Source organism: Trifolium pratense, linkage group LG5 (genome assembly GCF_020283565.1).
Source record: "Trifolium pratense cultivar HEN17-A07 linkage group LG5, ARS_RC_1.1, whole genome shotgun sequence".
Taxonomy (NCBI): Eukaryota; Viridiplantae; Streptophyta; class Magnoliopsida; order Fabales; family Fabaceae; genus Trifolium; species Trifolium pratense.
In genome coordinates, this window is record NC_060063.1 from 46,267,266 (window position 1) to 46,289,238 (window position 21,973).

The following is a 21,973-nucleotide window of genomic DNA, read 5'->3' on the forward strand; positions in this document are numbered from 1 at the left end:
ATAATTTTAACTTTAGTTAAAAAACTATTATTTCTAACTTTATGATTAAAAGAGCTTCTACATCTAAGATAAAGTTAGGCCAAACGGACCCTTAATAACTATTTACTTTGTTTAAGTAAAAAAAGAAAAGCTATTTACTTTGAGTTTTGACGGTTTAATTTCTTTTGTCGAAAAATATTTGTAATTACAATTTTAGTCTGCCTATTTTTATTCACATTTAGAATTGGTCCGCTTTACCATCACTAAATTTTGGTCCTTTCGTTAAATTCGTTATTTAAAAATGATCATTCAATATATTTTAAATGACGTACATACAACCTCTAATATTGAATGATTAAAATTCATGAAATTACAAGAAAATTCATTAAAAATTTCGGTTTTAATTTAAAAAATTATTCATATTTATAATTTAATTAATGAAATATAAATAATTAATTCACCGAGATGAATTTATATCATTTAAAATATATTAAATTATCATTTTTAAGTAAAAAAAAATTGACAGGGGTCAAAAGTGAGTAATTTTAAAAGAGTTATACTCATTTTCTCGCGCGTCTTATGATTTATCAAAATTTTTATGTCCGCTATTTAGGTAGCGGATATCCTAAAACATCATACCTTTGTAATGTTCACTACTTAAGTAGCAGAGTAATAAAAAAAATGGGAAAGACGTAGAGTGCACGAGAAACTAATAGGTGGCAAAATAATATCTCATTTTAAAATGGCTTAATTGTTATATTGGTCCTTAAAGACATTTTATGTTTCACAATGGTCCCTCAAAGAAAAAAAGATCCATATTGGTCCCTTAAAGATACATCCGTTAGTCATAATGGTCCTTTCCGTCAATTTTTTGAAAAAAACGTTAAGTCCACTATTACTAATGGTGTACCATCAACATACAATTTTTTTCCTTCCTTCATCTTCTTCGGACAAACTCAAAATATAAACATCAACCCAAAAAATTCAAATCCATACACACATAATTTTATTTATGGTTGGATTATGCAGTTTTATTAGATCCAAACACACATAATTTTATTAGATCTCACCCGCACCGTTTCACTCTGGATTAGTCAAACCACCATAGCCAACCCCAAATTCTCCGGCAATGACGCCGGTTGAATTGACCAGAATATGAACCGGTGAGTTGAAGGCTTGTTCAGCGGAGTGGCTTGATTGGGGCGGCGACAAAGTATTTATGGTTGGAGCTGGAAGTATAGAAGATGCAAAATTAAATTATGGTTGGATCTGATTAACATACTAATTAGTAATTAAATAGAAGATGCAAAATTAAATTATTGATGGTTGCGTAAGCATATATGGCTTGATTCATACATGAGAGAAGGAAGGAAGGGTGTAGACTGTAGATAATATTTGGGAGAGTTTTGGGAATTTTTTATTGTTTTGTTCTTTCTGGGTTTGTTTTTTCTGGAAGAGATATGAGTTGTTTGATGAAGATGATGAAGATGAAGATGAAGAAAAGTTAAATAGTATAAAGTGTTGGTAGTTCACATTAATATACAGTGCATCTCAAAGATCCAATGGTGATTTTTTGTTTTCAAAAATCAAATAGTTAAAATTAAAAAAAATAATGAGGTCTATGGTGGACCATCTATAATATTGGTCCACCTGAGACATTTAGAGTTAAAAGATAACGGAAAGGACCATAATGACTAACAATATATCTTTAAGGGACCGATCCGAATCTTTTTTCTTTAAGGGTGTGTTTGGTTCAGGGGTTTTGGAGGGGACGGGATGAGAGGTGAGGTAATATTTTAAATTTTATGTGTTTGGTTCAATATTTATGAGGGGAGAGGAGGGGAGGGGAGGTGAGCAAAATCCCTCCTAAACCCACTTTTTGCTTCCCCCCAAATTGGAGGGATTTGGAGGGGAGGGGAGGTAAGCTATTTAATACTTAATTAAAATGTCATAATTATCCTTATTTATTTATTTTAATTCCAAAATTATCCTCATGATCATTATTAATCACAATATCAATTTGCCAATTTTTTTATTTTTTATAATCTCTTCGCCAATCCTAATTATCCTTATTTTTTTTTCTTTTCCAAATCTTAATTTTAAATTTAATACGTTGCTATTTTGTATTTCAATTTGTTATTATTTTAGAACAAGTTATGTATTTTGTTATTGTGTTTTAACTTTATTCTTTTACAATACAATACAATACAATTATTTTTTTTTCTTTACAAGTTATCATTATTTTTTACAGTGAAACTTTTGTTACATATAATTCTTATTATTTTTTTAATAATGCACACATTAATACACACAATAATGTACCTATATTTTTTAACAGTACAATTTATTATAAGGATATATTTGTAAATTAATTATAAAATCTCTCCCCTCCCCTCATGAACCAAACACAAATTTAGTTACAATGTCTTTCCTCCCCTCTCCTTCCCCCTTTTGAACCAAACACATAATAAATAAAATTCATTACCTCCCTTCCCCTCCCCTCCCCTCCCCTCTATTAAAAACCCTCCCCTCCCCTCCCCTCTCCTCTATTTGAACCAAACAGACCCTAAGAGATTATTATGAAACCTAAAATATTTTTAAAGGACTAATATAGCAATTAAGCCTTTTAAAATAAGGAGATATGAGACCAAAACTGTAATTTAATAATAAATAATTAATAAATAATAAAAAAAGAATGAAGAGAAAGTTTCTCATCCCGTGCAAATAATAAGGTTAACGATACCTTAACTTGGAGTTAGGGCCGGGGTGTCCAAGTTGGAGTCATCTATGCTATGGGTCTTCTGAATCTCATTCACCAGCCTTAATTGACTAACTCTGCTTCACCGTACACACCGGTGATCTTTGCTATCTCTACACGCTTAAATTTGCACCACACGCTAATTTTCCATGGAAAATTCTTCTAAAGAAACCATATATCTCTCTATCTGATGTTTGTTATTTTTGAAAATAACAAGCATTTTTCATAGTTTTTATTTACTTATAAAAGGAATATTTAATTTTAAAAAATATCTAATTAAAGTTTATTGCTAGGAAAGTGTATGATGAAGACATAGTCTACTCTCGTATTTGTTTAATATTATTTTTACAAACATTTTAAAAATAATGAGAGAAGATATAGCACATGCAAAAACATTTTAAATTTAATTGAAATTAATTTATTAAACTTAAAATGCTAAGTTATATATAAAAGATTTTTAGATGAATATTTAATTATATATCATAATTAAAGATTGAGTTCAAATGATTAATAAATTTTTCTTAAGAATGAATTATTCGAGAGATCTCGAGTTTTACAAGACTTTACATGTCTCCCGGTCAAAATATGAATTACTAAGATTCATTTCCTTTAAACAATGGAAATTGACAGCAGTCTGAATTACTAGACTCACTTTCTTAATTAATGTCTTAAAGTTATGGTGTCTCCGTGGTCCCAAAATTTATTAAGAGCATAGGTTGAACTTTGACTTGTACATTAGTTTGACAGCATAAATGTATCCTTGCATAGCCTTAGCAGTAGAGCTCATCATTCATTTTTTGTTTCCCTAACGAAGTAAACAATAATATTGATGAGAATGTTACTGCATTTTCTTTCGGTGTCGCTTGGTGTCCTTACTATTTTGGTTTTGGTACAAGCTCAAGATCAATCAGGTTTGGTTATTAAATTGTATATAGTTTGCTTTTATGTTACATAGTTATCTTATAATTTGTATTTGTTTATCTATTTATATATATCACAGGATTCATTAGCTTAGATTGTGGTCTACCTGAACATTTGAGCTATTCTGAGGTGAAGACAGGCATAAATTATATTTCAGATGCCAAATTCATAGACACAGATACAGATACAAGTAAAAGTATAAGACATACAAAGGAAATGAGCTATATTGAACAACAACTAGAATATGTGAGGAGTTTTCCTAATGGAGTGAAAAATTGTTACAGAATAAATGTATCAAATGGTACTAAATATTTAATCAGAGCTTCTTTCTATTATGGTAACTATGATAATCTAAATGATCCACCAATATTTGATCTTCATTTTGGAGCTAATTTGTGGGATACGGTGAAGTGCAGCAATAATGTATCATTCTTCCAATTCATTGAGATCATTTACACTCCATCGCATGATTATATACAACCATGTCTTGTTAACACAGGTCAAGGGACTCCATTCATTTCAGCTATAGAATTGAGGCCTTTGAATGATATAGCTTATGACACAAAGTCACCTAAATCAGTTTTATCACTCGTGGAGCGATGGGAATTGGGTTCCGGCTCCAATTCAGGATCATACAGGTAAGAAAATATGGCATGAAGTTAGCTAGCAGCAAATTAATAATTAGCTAACTTTAGTATTCATAAGATAAATAAATAACATCAAAATCAATTACTGATAAATTTTTTGGTCATGCACAAAACAACAGGTACAAAGATGATGTTTATGACCGCATGTGGTTTTCTTCAATTCGCAGTGATTGGAGACGATTAAACACCTCAGTTAACAATGATGATCTACAACAGAATCATTATAAACTACCAGCAATTGTTATGAGCACTGCTGTTACACCTGTAAATGGCAGTGCCGCTATACAATTTTCTTGGAGTGCAGATGATGTAAATAATCAATACTACCTCTACACACACTTTGGTGAGGTCGAGAAACTGGCCGCAAATGAAACTAGAGCGTTCAATATCAATGTGAATGGAGGTCTTTTCTATGCACCTGTGATACCTCTATACCGGAAAGCAATGACCATATTTAGCAACAGACCTTTGACCGGAGCCACAGTTTATCAAGTTTCCCTTTCTAAGACAAAGAATTCAACCCTTCCACCCATCCTCAATGCCATTGAGATTTATAAACTAAAAGACTTCTCACAATCAGAAACTCAACAAGATGATGGTAAACAACCCCTTTAGTTTATTTGAAAAATATACTATCTTCGTTTATAAATATAGGACCCCTTTATATATTTTCAATTGTGTTAATTGTTTCTTTATATAGTGGACCTACCCCCCCAACCTAGAGTAGCTAGATGGGGAAGTAAAATTAAACCTTGTTCATACATGGGCTTCTCGGGCACGAAATGAGCTACTTCAAATAGGTTCATTGCTCCGGCCCAAAATATTATTAATCCGGCACGGACTACATGGGCCCCCCCAGTAATTTACCGGATAAATTGATAAGTCGGGCATTCTCGGCCCACCAAGCAAAACCGGTAGTTTCTTGGTCATGACCAGTTAAGGCTAGTCATTTGTGGTGTAAAGTAAACTATGTACAAATTGGCTTGAAATCCTCTTGAACTGTTTTTTGAAATACCAAATACAAATTGACATTATCACAAACTTCAAGAATGCATATGGGGTGGCTAGAAATTGGCAAGGAGATCCATGTGGTTCTTTGAAGTATATGTGGGAAGACCTAAACTGTAGTATTGATGATGGCAATAACCCTCCAAGAATCACATCTTTGTAACCCTGAACAAAATCCTACATTTAGGACAAAGTAGTATATGATTTTTAGTGTCATTTGTGGTGTAAAGTAAACTATTTGCAAATTGACTTGAAATCTTTTTTAACTATTTTTATTGAATACCAAATGCTAGTGGATTCTATCATAAACATCAAGAATGTTTATGGGGTGACTAGAAATTGGCAAGGAGATCCATGTGCCCCTGTGAATTACGTATGGGAAGGCTTAAACTGTAGTGTTGATGGCAATAATATCTCAAGAATTACATCTTTGTAAGTTTACAATCCCTTAATTAAGTCATACATAAATTCAACAACTTCAATTATCCTCTGTTTGAAAGTATATTTGGAAATGGAACTTCTCAGGGATTTGTCTTCAAGTGGATTGATAGGGCAGATAGCATCTTCCATTTCAAAGCTCACTATGTTACAGTACTTGTAAGTTCCCTAATTTCATTTGGTTAATGAAGGAAGATCTTATTTTAGTTTTCTAAATTTTCTAAATTAATGAAGTTACAAAATGTTTCTAAAAGTAAAATAAGTGCTATTAAAATATTATATATTCATCTATCATAGTAGATTAGTAGTATTACTTCCAATCTTGATCTTGTCAATGACTGCATGTACTACTCGTGCAGTCACGTATTTCTAACTGCTTGATCTCGATCAAACGGTTTTAAATTTAAAGAATGATCCTTTATTTTTACAAAATCAAAATATACATTTATCATAGACCGTTCGATCAAGGTTGAAGGGTAAGAAATGGGTGACTGCACAACTACACTCAGTCGGTGAGTGGACGTGATCCGGGTCCATATTACTTCAACTTTTATAAGATATAATATATACCAAATCCTGCAAGTTGAGAGTTAAATTTGTTTCTAGGATATCCTATATACCAAATCCTATTGAATTTGGAAATTATTGTCTCTTTATTTGAGATTCAAAATTATAACTTTGTATAAATTATTCTTTTCAGGGATTTATCAAACAATGGCTTAAATGGTTCCTTACCTGATTTTCTGATACAACTTCATTCACTAAAAGTCTTGTAAGTCCTGTGAAATGTAATTTCCTTTATTTATTATTTGAAAATAGCAAGGTTTCATATTTGTCTTTGTGCTAACAGAAATGTGAGGAAGAACAAACTTACAGGATCAGTTCCAAGGGAACTCATTGAGAGATCTAAAACTGGTTCACTATCACTGAGGTATGCCTAATACTCAAAGCTATATTAATTCATATTATATATATTCAACGAGAAAGAAAGATTTTCAATAATGATTTTCCGTATACAGTTAACGTGTTAGTTAATTTCTGATTGTATGTCTAAGCACATTTGACTTCCTTTCAGCGTGGATGATAATCCTGGTCTTTGTACGACGAAATCTTGTGGAAAGAAGAGTTTGTTTGTACCATTGATTGCATCGTTTTCAGCATTAATTATTGTAATCCTCTTTATTTCTCTTGGATTTCGGATATTCAGAAGACATAAAGGTATTTTAATATGATATAAATTTTTACTTTTTATTCTATCTCATCCATGTTTTTATTCACATTCTTTCATATCTTTTATCACAGCTGCAGTTACATCTACAAATTCTAAGCAAAGGGGTTCACTGATATCAAAACAGCAGGCATTCAGTTACACTTCAATTATCAATATTACTGATAACTTCAAAACTATTATTGGAGAAGGAGGATTTGGAAAAGTTTACTTAGGCACTCTACAGAATCAAACTCAAGTCGCTGTTAAGAGGCTTTCACTATCATCAATGCAAGGTTACAAGGAATTTCAATCAGAGGTTAGACATTGTCATAAGGAGTTTCTATCATATTCTGCATGATTTTGACAGTTAACTTTGTTAGATATAAAATTTAAAATGCAGGCACAACTTCTAATGATTGTTCATCATAGAAATTTAGTTTCTCTTGTTGGATATTGTGATGAAGATGAAGTCAAAGCATTAATTTATGAATACATGGTCAATGGAAATCTCCATCAACACTTATCAGGTAATTTATGTATATATAATTGATTATCAGGTAATTTATGTATATATAATTGATTTAGTATTTTCATTCTTTCTACATATTAAAGGTTAAGTTGAGTTCATCGATCGACTAAACTAACTAGTTCAGAAAGTTTCAAAGATATTCATCACAAGAGTTTTGAAGACTAATGCATATAATTTGAATGCAGTGGAAAATACAAATATCTTAAAATGGAATGAGAGACTTATCATTGCAGTTGATGCAGCACATGGTAATGTATTGTTTATTGCAACACCTTTCTAGTTTCTTGCATTTTGTACCCTTTACATAGCAAATAGTGTGGATTTTCAGGATTGGATTATCTGCATAATGGATGTAAACCACCTATTATGCATAGAGATTTGAAACCTTCCAACATATTGCTTGATGAAAACATGCATGCCAAGATTGCTGATTTTGGTCTATGTAGAGCTTTTGATAATGATATTGATTCTCATATATCTACGCGCCCTGCCGGTACACTTGGTTACGCTGATCCTGAGTAAGTTCTAATGTGTAAAATCAAAACAGATTAACCATATTTCAATATCTTTTAATTAGTAAATTATAATGTGTAAAAAAGAAGAATTTAAATTTTATTTAATTGGTTTTTTTGACAGATATCAGAGAACAGGAAACGCAAATAAAAGAAATGATGTGTACAGTTTTGGCATAGTTCTATTTGTGTTGATCACCGGTCGTCAAGCAATAGTAAGAGAAGGTGAAAAAAACATTCACATACTTGATTGGGTTATTCCTATAATCGAAGGAGGAGATATTCAAAATGTGATTGATCCAAAGTTGCAGGGTGAATTTAGCATCAATTCAGCATGGAAAATTGTAGAGATTGCCATGTCATGCACATTATTACCAAATGCAGTTGTTGAAAGGCCAGACATGAGCATAATATTAGCAGAGTTAAAGGAATGTCTATCTCTAGATATGGTTCAGAGAAACTATGGAAACACAAGAGCTATAGATGATGAATTGGTTTCTTTGGCTACTATATCAGATACCACTGTTTCAGCTAGATAACCAGTATTTATTTATAAATAATATTTTTGTTCTATATCCAGTTTCACTCCAAATGTCATCCTAGTACTCTTTTTGTTCTATGATCAATTAATATCTTGAAATAATTCAGAAAATTCTTGATAGTTAATACTCTTTTGTTGCTATTGGTTCCCCAATTGATGATCATGAACAATGTCCAAGTGATTCTGTATGGTCTACCAGATGAATATGATTCTGTTGCTGCATATGTTCTATTATGAACAAGTCTCTATACTGTTTTAGATATAGAACTCTCCTAATGTCAATGGTCTTCGAGTCAACATGTTGCAAAACATTCAATCAAAAGGTGAAAGAGGACAAGGTAGTAGAGGTTTCTACAATTCTTAAATCGGCATATGTAACCAATTTCAGAGGATTTTGTGGTAGAGGAAGATGTTTCTCAAGAGACGGAGGAAGATCTGGATTCGGTGGTCGAATCCAATTTATAAAGAACAATATCATGACAACAACTAAGTAATATTTGTTAACATCAATATTTGTTATATTAGAAACTTTTCACTTCAAGAATTCTTTGTATTTCGGACCACTTGTTAGTAATATATGATACCCAAAGTAGTATCACCATTGGAGATGGTATTAGGTTTAATTTCTCTTACACATACAATAGACTTAATTCCACTTTTTATTCATTATTTTACCATGCCCAATTATTGATCACAAAAATAGTTTTCCTTTTTTAAAATCGAATCTTTGGATCTTCAAGCATGGTGGCTAAACAGGAGAAAACGTGTTCTGACACTTATGAATTTTCTGAAAAAAATCAAAAGATCATGCATAGCATAATAGCAATGCAGTATCCCCCAAGTGCATGAATGTAGTTTTTTGAAGTATTAGGTTTTTTTCATACAAAAAGGTCTAACGACATAATTTATTGTCCGTGTACCTTCCATTCATGTTTAATTATCATAAATATATACTATCCTCTTTGGAGATTGAGACTTTTATATAATATAAAATAAAATGAAAGAATAAAGTCATGAATGGAACGACTTTGGAGGTCTGGTCGAGACTAATATTCAATAAAAAAAAATTGTAGAAAACTTGATACTCAGTGTGTGATGCAACGACTTAGTTACTTCTGAATCAAACAAAGATTCAAGATGATGTACAAAATTAACGGACTCTTCTTCGCCACTCCTTTCCTTAGCAGTACTTAGCCAAATTTGCACCACACACTAACTTTTCATGGAAAATTCTCCTAATCAAGCCATATATATCTCTATCTGATGTACTATTTCACTAGCATATGTCAAATAAATTCTTCTAGACATATTCTTTATTATATTTTTTGTGATTATCCTTTGCTTTTCCAAAAAACATATTTTTTGTGATTAGTTAATTTTTGAAAATATAACAGACATGTTTTTCTTATTGCTTTTTCAAATAGTCTAATGTTAGAAATTCACCTCTTAACTAAAAATGTCGGAATCGAACTCCAGTCTTATATATTAAATGCAATATGTCTACCAATTGAATTATGCTCATGGAGGTTATTTTTTTTACACAAGGGGGTCACATTTTTTATTTACTTATAAAATGAATATTTTAAATTTAAAACATAAATCAATTAATCATAAACATTAAAAATGACCTAAATCAAATTTATTATTACATCCACAAGCATTTTAAATTTAATTGAAATTCATTTATTAAACTCAAAATGCTAAGTTTTATAAAAGATTGTTTGCATCATGTACGGTTAAGAAGAGGTAGTCTTCACCATATAAGCTGATTTTGTAGAGTTGAGTTGAGTTAGACTTCACCACTTGCTTTTCCTACGCGCTCAAATTTGCACCACATACTAATTTTCCATGGAAAATTATCCTAACCAAGCCATATTATTTTCTTAATATAATTTTTGAAAATAACAAACATTTTTGAAAATAATAGTAAAACATGACAAATAAAATTGACAGGTTAAATTGAAGAGGAATGCGACTCTGTAGCAGTCAGTATATAAATGGTTCCTTGTATAGTATTAGCACTCATCATATTCATTAATTGTATACATAATAAAGCAAAAAATGATGGGAATGTTTATGCATTTTCTTTTGGTATTGCTTACTATTTTGGTTTTGATACAAGCTCAGCAGGATGATCAATCAGGTTTGTAATTTATGAATTTATCTATTGCTTTTTATGTCACATAGTTATTTGTTACTACTTAATATTAAGGCTGAAATTTTCTTTGTTCCAACTTGTTACTAGTAATTATTATTGTAGCTGAAGTTATGTTAACTTGTTCTTCTATTTATATATACATAAGGATTTATTAGCTTAGATTGTGGTCAACGTGAAGATGTGAGATATTCTGCGAGCAGGACAGGCATAAATTATAGATCAGATGCCAATTTCATAGATACTGGTGAAAGTAAGAGGGTACAAGTAAAAATACCCAAAAGTGCTGTTAAACAGGAACTACAATATGTGAGAAGCTTTCCTAGTGGAGTGAGAAATTGTTACAGAATAAATGTAACAAGTGGTACTAAATATTTTATCAGAGCTACTTTCGCTTATGGTAACTATGATAATCGCAATCAGGCACCACAATTTGATCTTTATCTTGGAGTTAACCTGTGGAGAACAATGTATAAGCAGTTGTTAAAAAAATCATTCGCCACATCCACTGGAATGATTTACACTCCATCACTGGATTACATACAACTATGTCTTGTTAACACAGGAAATGGAATTCCATTCATTTCAGTTATAGAATTGAGGCCTTTGAACAGTTCTATTTATCCCCAGTACTCACCTAATTCCGCATTACTAACAAAGTACCGATACGATTTAGGTTCCATAATCACCACAGACTCAGTTGTATACAGGTACGTAACAGCACAGTAATTAGCTAACTTTAAGATATAAGTAAATAATATCAAAGTAATTATACTTTTTTTTTAGGTGTTGTTTTAATTTATTTTCTGTCTTGTGATGTGATCGTTTATGTTTGTTTTACTAACTGTGCTCGTCTTGCGCTCAGTTGCGTTATTAATAAAATTTAGCCGTTCAAAAAAAAAAGTTAATTATACTAATAATTGTTTTTGTGTCATGTACAAATAACAGGTACAAAGATGATGTTTATGACCGCTTCTGGTCGCCTTATGAATTATCCAGTGATTTTTTGAGAATAAGCACCAATGTTAAAAACGTAGATCAATCACTTCTGCATCCTTATAAACCACCAGCTATTGTGATGAGCAGTGCTGTTACACCAGTAAATGCCAGTGCTCCTTTAGAATTAGAATGGGAAGTAGATAATGTAAATGACCAATACTACTTCTACTTATACTTCTATGAAGTTGAAGAGTTGGCAGCCAATGAAACTAGAAAATTCAATATCACACATAATGACAAGTTATGGTTTGGACCTCTGACGCCTCTGACGCAACCAGGAACCGTACAGCCTGACAGGCATTTGACAGGAAAGAAAACGTATCGATTTTCCCTTTTTAAGACACATGATTCAACCCTTCCACCCATCCTTAATGCTGTTGAGGTTTATCAAGTAAAAGACTTCTCACAATCAGAAACTAAACAAGATGATAGTAAGTTAGCCCTTTGGTTTAGTTTATATGGACACATAATATCAGCTCTATCCTACGCATGATATACTTTTAACTGTGCCGATTATTTCTTACCAGCATAATTCTAATTATTTGACTTTGTATGATGTTCTCAAATAAGTCATCAGAATTAGATGAAGTTTTTCAACAGGTCATTGACTTTATTAAACCGTCAAATTGGTTATGTATTTAAAAACTTATTATCATTAATTAAATCCTTATATTTTAACTACTTACAACTATTAATTTGGTTAATATATTTAACCACCTACTATCAGTTAGTCCCAAATATTACTATGGAATTTGGTCCTCAACCCTCAGATGGAATAATATGAGTAAAATTTGATATAGTCAGAGACCTTTTTAAAATATTCATAATAATCTATTTGAGAGTGTCCTATAAAGTCACAATCAAATTTACTCTGAATACTATGATGAAAATATAAACAAAATTTTCTCTGGTTCTCCCGTAAACGATAAACTTGTAAAACAATTATAATAGTCAACAAGTTTAATTCCAAACTTTCTTAATTTGTATGATTTAATCAATGAGATCCTATATTTAGGAGTAGAGGCAGTATATAATTTTTAGTGTTATTTTGTGATGTAAAAGTAAACTATGTGACTGATAATTGGCTTGAAATCCTTTTAAACTGTTTTTCTAAATACCAGTTGATAGTATCACAAACATCAAGAAGGCTTATAGGGTGGATAAAAATTGGCAAGGAGATCCATGTGCCCCAGTGAATTACATGTGGGAAGGCCTAAACTGTATTCCTGATGGCAATAACATACCAAGAATCACATCCTTGTAAGTTTACAATCCCTTAAATAAGCCATATATGTATAATTTCAACAACTTCAATTATCCTCTGACTGATAGTATCTTTGGAAATGGAACCGATCAGGAATTTGTCCTCAAGTGATTTAACAGGGAAAATAGATTCTTCCTTCTCAAAGCTCACTATGTTAGAATACTTGTGAGTTCCTAATCTCATGTGAAACCAAATCCTTCAAATTTGCAAATCATTCTCTCTTTATTTGAGATTAAAACTTGTAACTCTGCATATAAATTATTCTTTTCAGGGATTTATCAAACAATAGCTTAACCGGTCCCTTACCTGATTTTCTGATACAACTGCGTTCACTAAAAGTCTTGTAAGTCTTACGAAATGTAATTTCTTTGATTACTAGCTCTAAGAAGATAATAAGGTTTCATATTTTCTTTGTGCTAGCAGAAAGGTGGGGAAGAACAAACTTACAGGATTAGTTCCAGATGAACTCCTTGAGAGATCAAAAAAAGGTTCATTATCATTGAGGTATGCCTCAAACTCAAAGTTCTATCAAGAGAAAAGACAGATTTCCAACAAAAGGTTTTCAATGTAAAGTTAATATGTTAGTTAAATTTAGTTTGTTAGCTAAAAAGTTTGACTTCTTTCAGCACGGACGATAATCCTGGTCTTTGTATGACGGAATCATGTGGAAAGAAAAGTTCACAATCACATGTACCACTGATTGCTTCGATTTCAGCAATAATTGTTGTAATCCTCTTGATTTCTCTTGGATTTTGGATATTCAGAAGACAAAAAGGTACTTTCATTCTGATGTTAGTTTTTACTATTTTTCTACCTCATTGATGTTTTTCTCCGCATTCTTGAATATCTTTTATCACTGTTGCAGTTATGTCTACAAATTCTAAGAAAAGGGGCTCGTTGGAATCGAAACATCAAGCATTCAGTTATACTGAAATTCTAAATATTACTGATAACTTCAAAACTATTATTGGACAAGGAGGATTTGGAAAAGTTTATCTTGGTGTTCTACAAAATCACGCACAAGTTGCGGTTAAGATACTTTCACTATCCTCAATGCAAGGTTATAAGGAATTTCAATCAGAGGTAGACATTGTTATTATTATATATTAATGTTAGAAAACAACTTATTGAGATTTGATTTGAGCTATATAATATTTGTTAACAATAGAAATACAAACTAGGGGGAAGAAGGAGGAGGCTAAAGTTCCGATAATAAATTGCATAAACTTGCTACAAAAGATTAATCAATAATAAATTGCATAGTCTTGGTCCTGCATATTACATGCAATGTTCCTACCGATGATTAAATGACATCATTGGTACTATTCAAAGATAATTAGTTTCTGCATAATTCAGTTTTAGAAAAAATTGTGTTCAAGTTTCATTATTGAGGGGTTTTTATTCGGTTTTGAACCAACAATTTAAATTTTTGAATTCTGCATTATTTTCCTAATTAACTTTGTAAGATATAAAATTTAAAATGCAGGCACAACTTCTAATGATTGTTCATCATAGAAATTTAGTCTCTCTCATTGGATATTGTGATGAAGTTGAAATCAAAGCATTGGTTTATGAATACATGGCCAATGGAAATCTCCACCAACAATTATCAGGTAGTTTATGTTTTGTCCTTTAACTAAATATTTTGTCAGCATCCATAATAGAGGGGGAATAAAAACCTAACCATATGTAACTTTTTTACTGCATAATAGTTCATATTATAAAATATGATATGATATAATTATGAATTAGGTTCAAGACTAATGACTCTAATTTTTATGCAGTGAAAAATACAAATATTTTAAAATGGAATGAGAGACTTAACATTGCAGTGGATGCAGCACAAGGTAATGTATTTTTTATGGCTACATCTTTCTAGTTGCTTGCCTTGTGCACCCTAACATTCCACTTTGTTTTAATTTTCAGGATTAGATTATCTTCATAATGGATGTAAACCACCTATTATGCACAGAGATTTAAAACCTTCCAACATATTGCTCGATGAAAACATGCATGCCAAGATTGCTGATTTTGGTCTAAGTAGAGCTTTTGGTAATGACATTGATTCTCATATATCCACAAACCCTGCCGGTACACGTGGTTACGTTGATCCTGAGTAAGATACCTTGCTTTATTCATTTTATTTTAGTTTACATTTGGACATACTAGTAGTATACTGGATTTGCATTCACTTATGCATTTTATCTGTTTTGTTAATAGATTTCAGAGAACAGGAAAGGCAAATAAAAAAAATGATGTGTACAGCTTTGGAATAGTTCTATTTGTATTGATCACTGGTCGTCCAGCAATAGTAAGAGAAGGTGGAGAAACCATTCACATACTTGAATGGGCTATTCCTATAATCGAAGAAGGAGATATTCAAAATGTTATCGATCCAAGGTTGGAGGGTGAATTTAGCATCAATTCAGCATGGAAATTTGTGGAGATTGCCATGTCATGCACATTAGCAAATGCAGTTGTTGAAAGGCCAGACATGAGCTTTATATTAGCAGAGTTAAAGGAATGTCAATCTTTGGACATGGTTCGAAGAAACTTTGAAAACACAGGAGCTATAGATGAATTGGTTTCGTTGGCTACTGTATCAGATACCACCATTTCAGCTAGATAACCACTTTTTATAATGATAGTTATGTCCTATATTCATTGTCGCTCGATATTTCGTCCAAGTACGTATCAACATTAGTATGTTAAGTACTATAGTGTTAGTGATGCTTAATTAGAAACACTAATTTTCTCCAATATCATCAGGAAGAATAATGTGCATATATGGAAAGATAAATAAATTGTTGCATGTTTACATTAAGAATCGAAATTTGATCGAGGCACATATTTTACTAATTGTCTGTTAACATACTATGTCACAAGGCTGAGTAGTAGCTGACTTTATCCTATTTGTTGAAAAGATTTCTTTGATACATACAAAAGCTGCCCCAACCAATGTGTTATCCTAGTAAAATCATGATGGGGAGGAAGTTCTATTAGAGTGTAATTTTTGTCAAGAGTTTTTGAAGAAAAAGTAATCAGTGCATGCAAGAAAAGATAAATGGCTTACCGAGTACTTAGTTTCAAATTTGGATATATATTCAGTTTCATCAATGTCCTTGTAAAAGAGGTATAGTGGCTTTCACGACCGCCGCCTAAATTTCAAAATGTTGTAATGTGCATCTCTATTATCATAAATCAACTTCTTTAGCCCAAGACGGATCAACTTGATAGTGGGGGTGTGCATGTCAGTGTGATTCATTCCCTCATATGGAGAATTGCCACTGAAAAAATATAGCTTATTTTAGAAAAAAAAAATCACTTTTTTTAATAGCTACTTTTAAATGTTGTTTGTTATAGCTTATTTTAGAAAAAAAAAATCACTTTTTTTACAAAAAATAATCACTTTTAAATGTTTTGCATATGTTTGTTACAGAAAACAGCTAAAAATGAGAAACTACTATGTCAATTTTATTTTTAACCCTTGACAATTCTATTTTGAAGTCTTGACAATTATGTTTAAATGGTTTATACTTTCTAGTGAACCTTCAATTCATTAAACGGAGTCTTGTCAATTCTATTTTTAACCCTGGACAATTCTATTTCGAAGTCTTGACAATAATGTTTAAATGGTTTATACTTTCCGGTGAACCTCCAATTCATTAAATGGGAGTAGTTTCTCATATTAGCTGTTTCTGATTATTTTAAAAATCTGTAACAAACATATGCAAAACATTTAAAAGTGATTATTTACCAATCGTTAATTGGTTTAGTGGTAATTGGCACTAAACTTGGTCGGGAGGGGCTGAAACCATTTGATGCCAGAACTGAGAAAACCAAAAAATTTAAAAATGATTATTTTTATAAAAAAAATGATTTTTTTTCTAAAATAAGTTATAACAAACACCATGATTTTTTTTTTATTCAAAAAATTTGATCGAACATACTAATTAACTAATACAAATAGAGGTCCTGTTTAAAAAAAAAAAATACAAATAGAGGTCCTATCTTGTTGGACATGAACCAAAATGGGTACAAGAATCTTATTTGACCGGTTTTCACTTGGGATATTTTCTCTTCGGGCCCCCCTGTATTTTTTATACCCCCCAATATTCTAATTTTGCCCTTGATAAAAATTTCGGTTCGCAGAAACCGAAGTTTTTTCTAGTTGAAATTCAGGAAAATTTCGGTTAACAGAAATCGAAGTTTTTATTGAAGGGCAAAAAAGTAAAATCCAGAGGGTGAAAAAAAACCATATGGGGGGCCTAAAGAGAAAATATCTTCACTTGGCTCAAAATCGGCCCCTTTGAAAACTCGAGGGCTACCGCATTTTCAGTCGTCTAACCCAACAAATCGTCGTCTTATGATTTTGATCAAGGAAATTAATACATCTCTTCACGTACTATCCTTTCCCAACTTTGGCAAGGAACTTTTTTGTCGGGCACTGCCCCCACAATCTCCATCACATCCATCTCTATTGTGACCTGTGTTAGCTTGACACTTTCCATCACATCCATTTATATTTAGATTCATTAAATGATTAATGTATCTGATCAATTATATAGATATATCAATCATTAAATGAATTTAAAAAACAAATTTTTTTCTTATCTCTTATAATATAAGCTTGAATACACGAGCAAACCCTAAATTTAATTTGATTTTCCTCCATTTTTATATTGAAGTTTTTTATTTTTTAAAAAAATATAACTTTGTTTTGACCAAGATTCAAACCCGCATCCCTTTATTACAATACAACATTTCATCCACTACAGCATGTAGACCAATTGTGATTAAAATTATGTTCACAAAGTGTTAAATCTGACCCATGTTATGAATCAATTATATTTCTTGGGGAATTAATTTACATCCATATTGAGATATCAATTATCATCAATCTAATAGGAAAGATTTCATAGGACAATTAAATATCAATCAATTTACAAACAATTCAAAGGTCCTAATTCTTTTGATGAATTAAAAACGGTGGATAATTTCAAATATAATAGTTTCAAGGAAGCATGTTTTGCAAGGGGCTTGCTGGATAATGACAAAGAGTATATGGCGGCAATAAAAGAGACAAGTCACTAGGGTTCAGGGACTTTTTTAAGGATAATGTTTTCAATATTATTGGTGTCAGATTAGCTAACCAGGCCGGAAACAATTTGGAAAAGCACTTGACATCTTTTAATTGATGACATTTTGCACAAACAGATACGCTGGCTTGATACTTAAAGTATAAAATATTTTCACGCGTTTCTATATATTATTATTTTTTATAATGTTGTTTTTTCCCTACATTGTGGTTGTTTGGTTGCACGTTGAGTGCACCATGTTAAATTTAGACAAACAAAGTAGAGAATGAACAAAGGGAGGCTACTAGGGTTCCATAAAAATAGAATAACATTACTTAATAAAATAGAGTTATAAGAGATTATTATATAGCAAAATCTAGTGGACTATAAACCTAATGAGCCCAATAACATAAGCCTAATATTTTGTTATCTAACACTCACCCTCAAACTCATGATGCATCAACAAGAAGCATTGTGTTTGTCAAACAAAATACTAAAAACATCTAACAAATAAAATAAACTTATAACACTACCCCTCAAGCTAAAGCTTACTAAGCTTTAAAAGCTTGTTACAAATTAACCCAGAAAATAAACCAACCCAACTAATAACTAACCAATTGAGAGAAGCAACCAAAGTGAGTAATCATCCGAGAGAGAAGTAGCATCCAAAGAGAGAAACCATCAGATAAATAGATCATCAGAGAGAGACAAACCAAATCAAACCAATTTATCATCCAATACAATCCAAGCTAACCAAATCTAAACCAATCCAACAAATCTAAACTTTACCAAACCAATTGTTCCAATCCAAACTGAATCAAATCATACAAAGTACAAACTAATCCAAACCCACATAAAGAAGAACCAAACCACCAAACAGAAGAATCAGTAAATAGAAAGAGAAGCAACCAAAATAGAAGAACAAATAGAGAGGAGCAATCCAACAGAAGAGAAATCATTAGAGAGAGAAGCAATCAGACATAAGAAAACATCAGAGAGAAGCAATCAAACAGAAGAATCGACAGAGAGAAGTGCAATACAATCAATTAGAATAAACAATAGAGAGAGACAATAAAAGATAAGAACCAAATAGATAGAGAACCAAATAAACAGAAGAAGTCAATGAGGGAAGCCAATGAGGGAGAATACCAATCAAACTAAGAAGAATAAAAAGGGGGGAGAAGAAATCAATCAGAAAGAGACCAATAGAAAGACAATCAATCAGAAGAAACCAAATTGTGAGCATTCGCTCACCAAACAATCAAATTGTGAGCACTAGACTCACAAAACCAAACAAACAAAACCAAGCCAATCAAACTGGAACCAAACCAAATGGAACAACAATCGATTTCCTCATGTACCTATATCAACGATTCAGCCTAACAATTTTTTTTTTCTTTCATAGAACCGAACTTCAAAAGCTAAATCAAACACATGTTCCCAAACTTTTGGGAACTCGACAGCGGAATAACAACATACAATCAAAGGAGGATCGAAACAAGCTCTAAATACCATGTTAAATTCAGACAAACAAAGTAGAGAATGAACAAAGGGAGACTACTAGGGTTACATAAAAATAGAATAACATTATTTAATAAAATAGAGGTACAAGAAATTATTATATTTTATTATCTAATGCACAAAACTGACGTCTATAGCCACGGAAACGTGATTTCATCAAAAGAAACCACGTTTGGTTTCAAAAAGGTGAATGGATTCTATGTAATAATTAACAATTTAGAGATCGATATATTATATGAAATTAGAACACACTTACTTGATAATCATAATCACAAATCATTGTTACCGGAAGCGCACCAATATCGAAAACATCGATATACTAGACAAGGTCTTCCTCTGCCTATCACATGCTCCGGTCTTTGAGGTCTTTGATGGGTAAAACCACAAATGAGCTTATTGCGTTTGTACGTGACGGCAAAGGGGACCTAGCCAATCTTATATAAGATCACAACCCTAGTACCACCCATCATGGACTCTAGAGTTGGGCCTACACTTTGTTTCTACACAAATCAGAATTAGTGTTCAAGCCCATTATTACTGATCACAATTATCGGGCTTAAGCATCATCAAATGGATCACAACAACATCAACCCGTTTTTATTAAAATCAAAAGCCACAATTGATTGCAGCCCACAAAATATCAGAAAATATTCTAACATTCTCCCACTTGGGCAAAATCAATTGTGTATATTTAATTTAAAGAAAACACTTTGAAAAATGACTCTCGGGTTGATAACATATTTTAACGTGGCCACATTGATCCCAAGATGCAACATCTAATTAAGACTCCGTCCAACAAAAGTTAAATGATATCGAATCATAGCGGTAATTATATCATTATCGATACAACACCTTCCATGGTTACAAATACCACCAAACTCCGTCGACTAGTCATTTATGTAGAGTGTAGCGAGAAAATGATATGTTTGTGATCTCAACCATACTATCATTTTCTTCGTCAGTCCTCAATTTCTCTCAAATGCCTTAAAGCCAGAGAAATTCTATGGTCCATAAGATACCACAAGTCAAAGCTCCAAAATGATGTTGACTACTGCAGTATAATGATCTAATCAACATCGAGCTCCAATATTTTAGACATAATTTCTCTCAAATGCATCAAAGCCAAAGAAATTACATGGTCCTTAAGATACCATAATGCCCCAGCTCCAAAATAGTGTTGATCACCGGCTAAGTGATCCCGACAACACTGAGCTTAAATTTATTTATGTTTACACATAATGCCTCAGCTCCAAAATAGTGTTGATCACCGGCTAAGTGATCCCGACAACACTGAGCTTAAATATTTTTATATTTCAAATAATTTCAATATTATAAAGGAGTTAATATACAATTTTAAACTCCCACTGATAAAGCATATCAAAAGAATATAAGTTATCTCCCATTAATCAAGTGATCTATGATGTTCAACATTTCAATGGAAACATGACTGGAGAAATTCATTTGAATCAAAACCAAATTGTATTAGTATTATCAAAAGAGGCCAATATAATAGTACAATCACCTTTGGGCAGAATGCACCAACTAAGGTCAAAACCTTAGTCAAAACCTCAGATGAGTTAATCAATAAGTATACATTGAACTTTGAAAGTTGTCACCTTTAGGCAGGCAAATTCCTCCGATCAATACATCCTCCAATAACTTCATCTCAAATTAATTTTTAACTACAACATATAATTATCACCTTTAGGCAGAAAATCACATGTCACAATTAAAAACATTCCTCAAACTACAAAGAAAATTCCATCAATTGATATAAGCGGTCCCACTTTGATGGTAACGGCCTATACCAACGCATGAAATCTCTTGCATAGGAATCAATAATTAAAAGTTTTCACATATAATTATATGTCTTTAGTTGGGGAGAGAAATCACATACATGAAACAGTCAACTCATGAGAGATCATTACTGTGAAACAGTCAACTCAATATAATAAATAAATGATTTATGCAGCGGAATAATATGAGACTTCATTTGAAATATTATTGAGGATATAAAGCAAATAGTCCCGAACTTTAATAAATAACATAGGACTCCTCAATATAAGTCTCTATAAACATTTATAAATAGTTGACATGTAGAACTCTCTCACTTGATAGAGAATTATAGTTGAATTACCAATCTAAAAGTGTTAAAATATTTAAATAAATATTTAACTATTTTCTCTATCACACAATGAACATGTCAAGTAATAGAATACTATAATAACTGGGAGAATTGCAATCCATTTTAAAAGGTTTTAAAATGAATAATGGATTACATTTTATCCAGAATATAACTCTCAAAATATTAAACTTGAAATACTCCCACTCAATAGAGTAAAATTTAAAAATCGGAGTATATAACAAAAAATCAATTAATGATTATATATAGAGAGTTTATAATTTAGAATAT

The 21,973-nt window shown here is 31.6% G+C and overlaps 2 protein-coding genes across 7 annotated transcripts; both read left to right on the forward strand.

Moving 5' to 3' along the window:
- Positions 1 to 3,439: 3,439 nt before the first annotated feature.
- Positions 3,440 to 8,642, forward strand: LOC123885089 (probable LRR receptor-like serine/threonine-protein kinase At1g05700). Of its 3 annotated transcripts, none has more exons than XM_045934315.1 (13): positions 3,440 to 3,648; positions 3,738 to 4,296; positions 4,425 to 4,903; positions 5,607 to 5,745; positions 5,839 to 5,910; positions 6,452 to 6,523; positions 6,602 to 6,682; positions 6,827 to 6,969; positions 7,054 to 7,277; positions 7,362 to 7,488; positions 7,676 to 7,738; positions 7,819 to 8,008; positions 8,127 to 8,642. In XM_045934315.1, the coding sequence occupies exons 1-13, from the start codon at positions 3,567 to 3,569 to the stop codon at positions 8,539 to 8,541; spliced, it is 2,646 nt and encodes an 881-aa protein (XP_045790271.1). In that variant the 5' UTR covers positions 3,440 to 3,566; the 3' UTR covers positions 8,542 to 8,642. The 3 variants fall into 3 exon arrangements, with proteins under 3 accessions (XP_045790271.1, XP_045790272.1, XP_045790273.1); XM_045934316.1 differs by having other exon boundaries at positions 3,516 to 3,648; positions 7,060 to 7,277; XM_045934317.1 differs by lacking the exon at positions 7,819 to 8,008 and having other exon boundaries at positions 3,535 to 3,648; positions 8,127 to 8,321.
- A 1,692-nt stretch (positions 8,643 to 10,334) lies between these two features.
- LOC123885087 (probable LRR receptor-like serine/threonine-protein kinase At1g05700) lies at positions 10,335 to 15,811 on the forward strand. 4 transcript variants are annotated; one of them, XM_045934312.1, is made up of 13 exons: positions 10,335 to 10,686; positions 10,847 to 11,408; positions 11,647 to 12,128; positions 12,819 to 12,957; positions 13,055 to 13,126; positions 13,233 to 13,304; positions 13,385 to 13,465; positions 13,588 to 13,736; positions 13,827 to 14,044; positions 14,448 to 14,574; positions 14,746 to 14,808; positions 14,888 to 15,077; positions 15,182 to 15,811. In XM_045934312.1, exons 1-13 carry the CDS (start codon positions 10,605 to 10,607, stop codon positions 15,588 to 15,590), a joined length of 2,646 nt encoding a protein of 881 aa, XP_045790268.1. In that variant the 5' UTR covers positions 10,335 to 10,604; the 3' UTR covers positions 15,591 to 15,811. The 4 variants fall into 4 exon arrangements, with proteins under 4 accessions (XP_045790268.1, XP_045790267.1, XP_045790270.1 ...); XM_045934311.1 differs by having other exon boundaries at positions 10,357 to 10,686; positions 13,382 to 13,465; XM_045934313.1 differs by having other exon boundaries at positions 10,586 to 10,686; positions 10,857 to 11,408.
- Positions 15,812 to 21,973: the final 6,162 nt, after the last annotated feature.

Excerpts from the sequence above, each read along its gene's own strand:
- LOC123885089 (XM_045934315.1), top strand. The coding sequence starts at position 3,567 with ATGAGAATGTTACTGCATTTTCTTTCGGTGTCGCTTGGTGTCCTTACT. Across the intron at positions 7,489-7,675 it reads TCTCCATCAACACTTATCAG|TGGAAAATACAAATATCTTA; the intron begins GTAATTTATGTA and ends ATTTGAATGCAG. Across the intron at positions 8,009-8,126 it reads CTTGGTTACGCTGATCCTGA|ATATCAGAGAACAGGAAACG; the intron begins GTAAGTTCTAAT and ends TTTTTTTGACAG.
- LOC123885087 (XM_045934311.1), top strand. The coding sequence starts at position 10,605 with ATGATGGGAATGTTTATGCATTTTCTTTTGGTATTGCTTACTATTTTG. Across the intron at positions 10,687-10,846 it reads TCAGCAGGATGATCAATCAG|GATTTATTAGCTTAGATTGT; the intron begins GTTTGTAATTTA and ends TATATACATAAG. Across the intron at positions 14,575-14,745 it reads TCTCCACCAACAATTATCAG|TGAAAAATACAAATATTTTA; the intron begins GTAGTTTATGTT and ends ATTTTTATGCAG.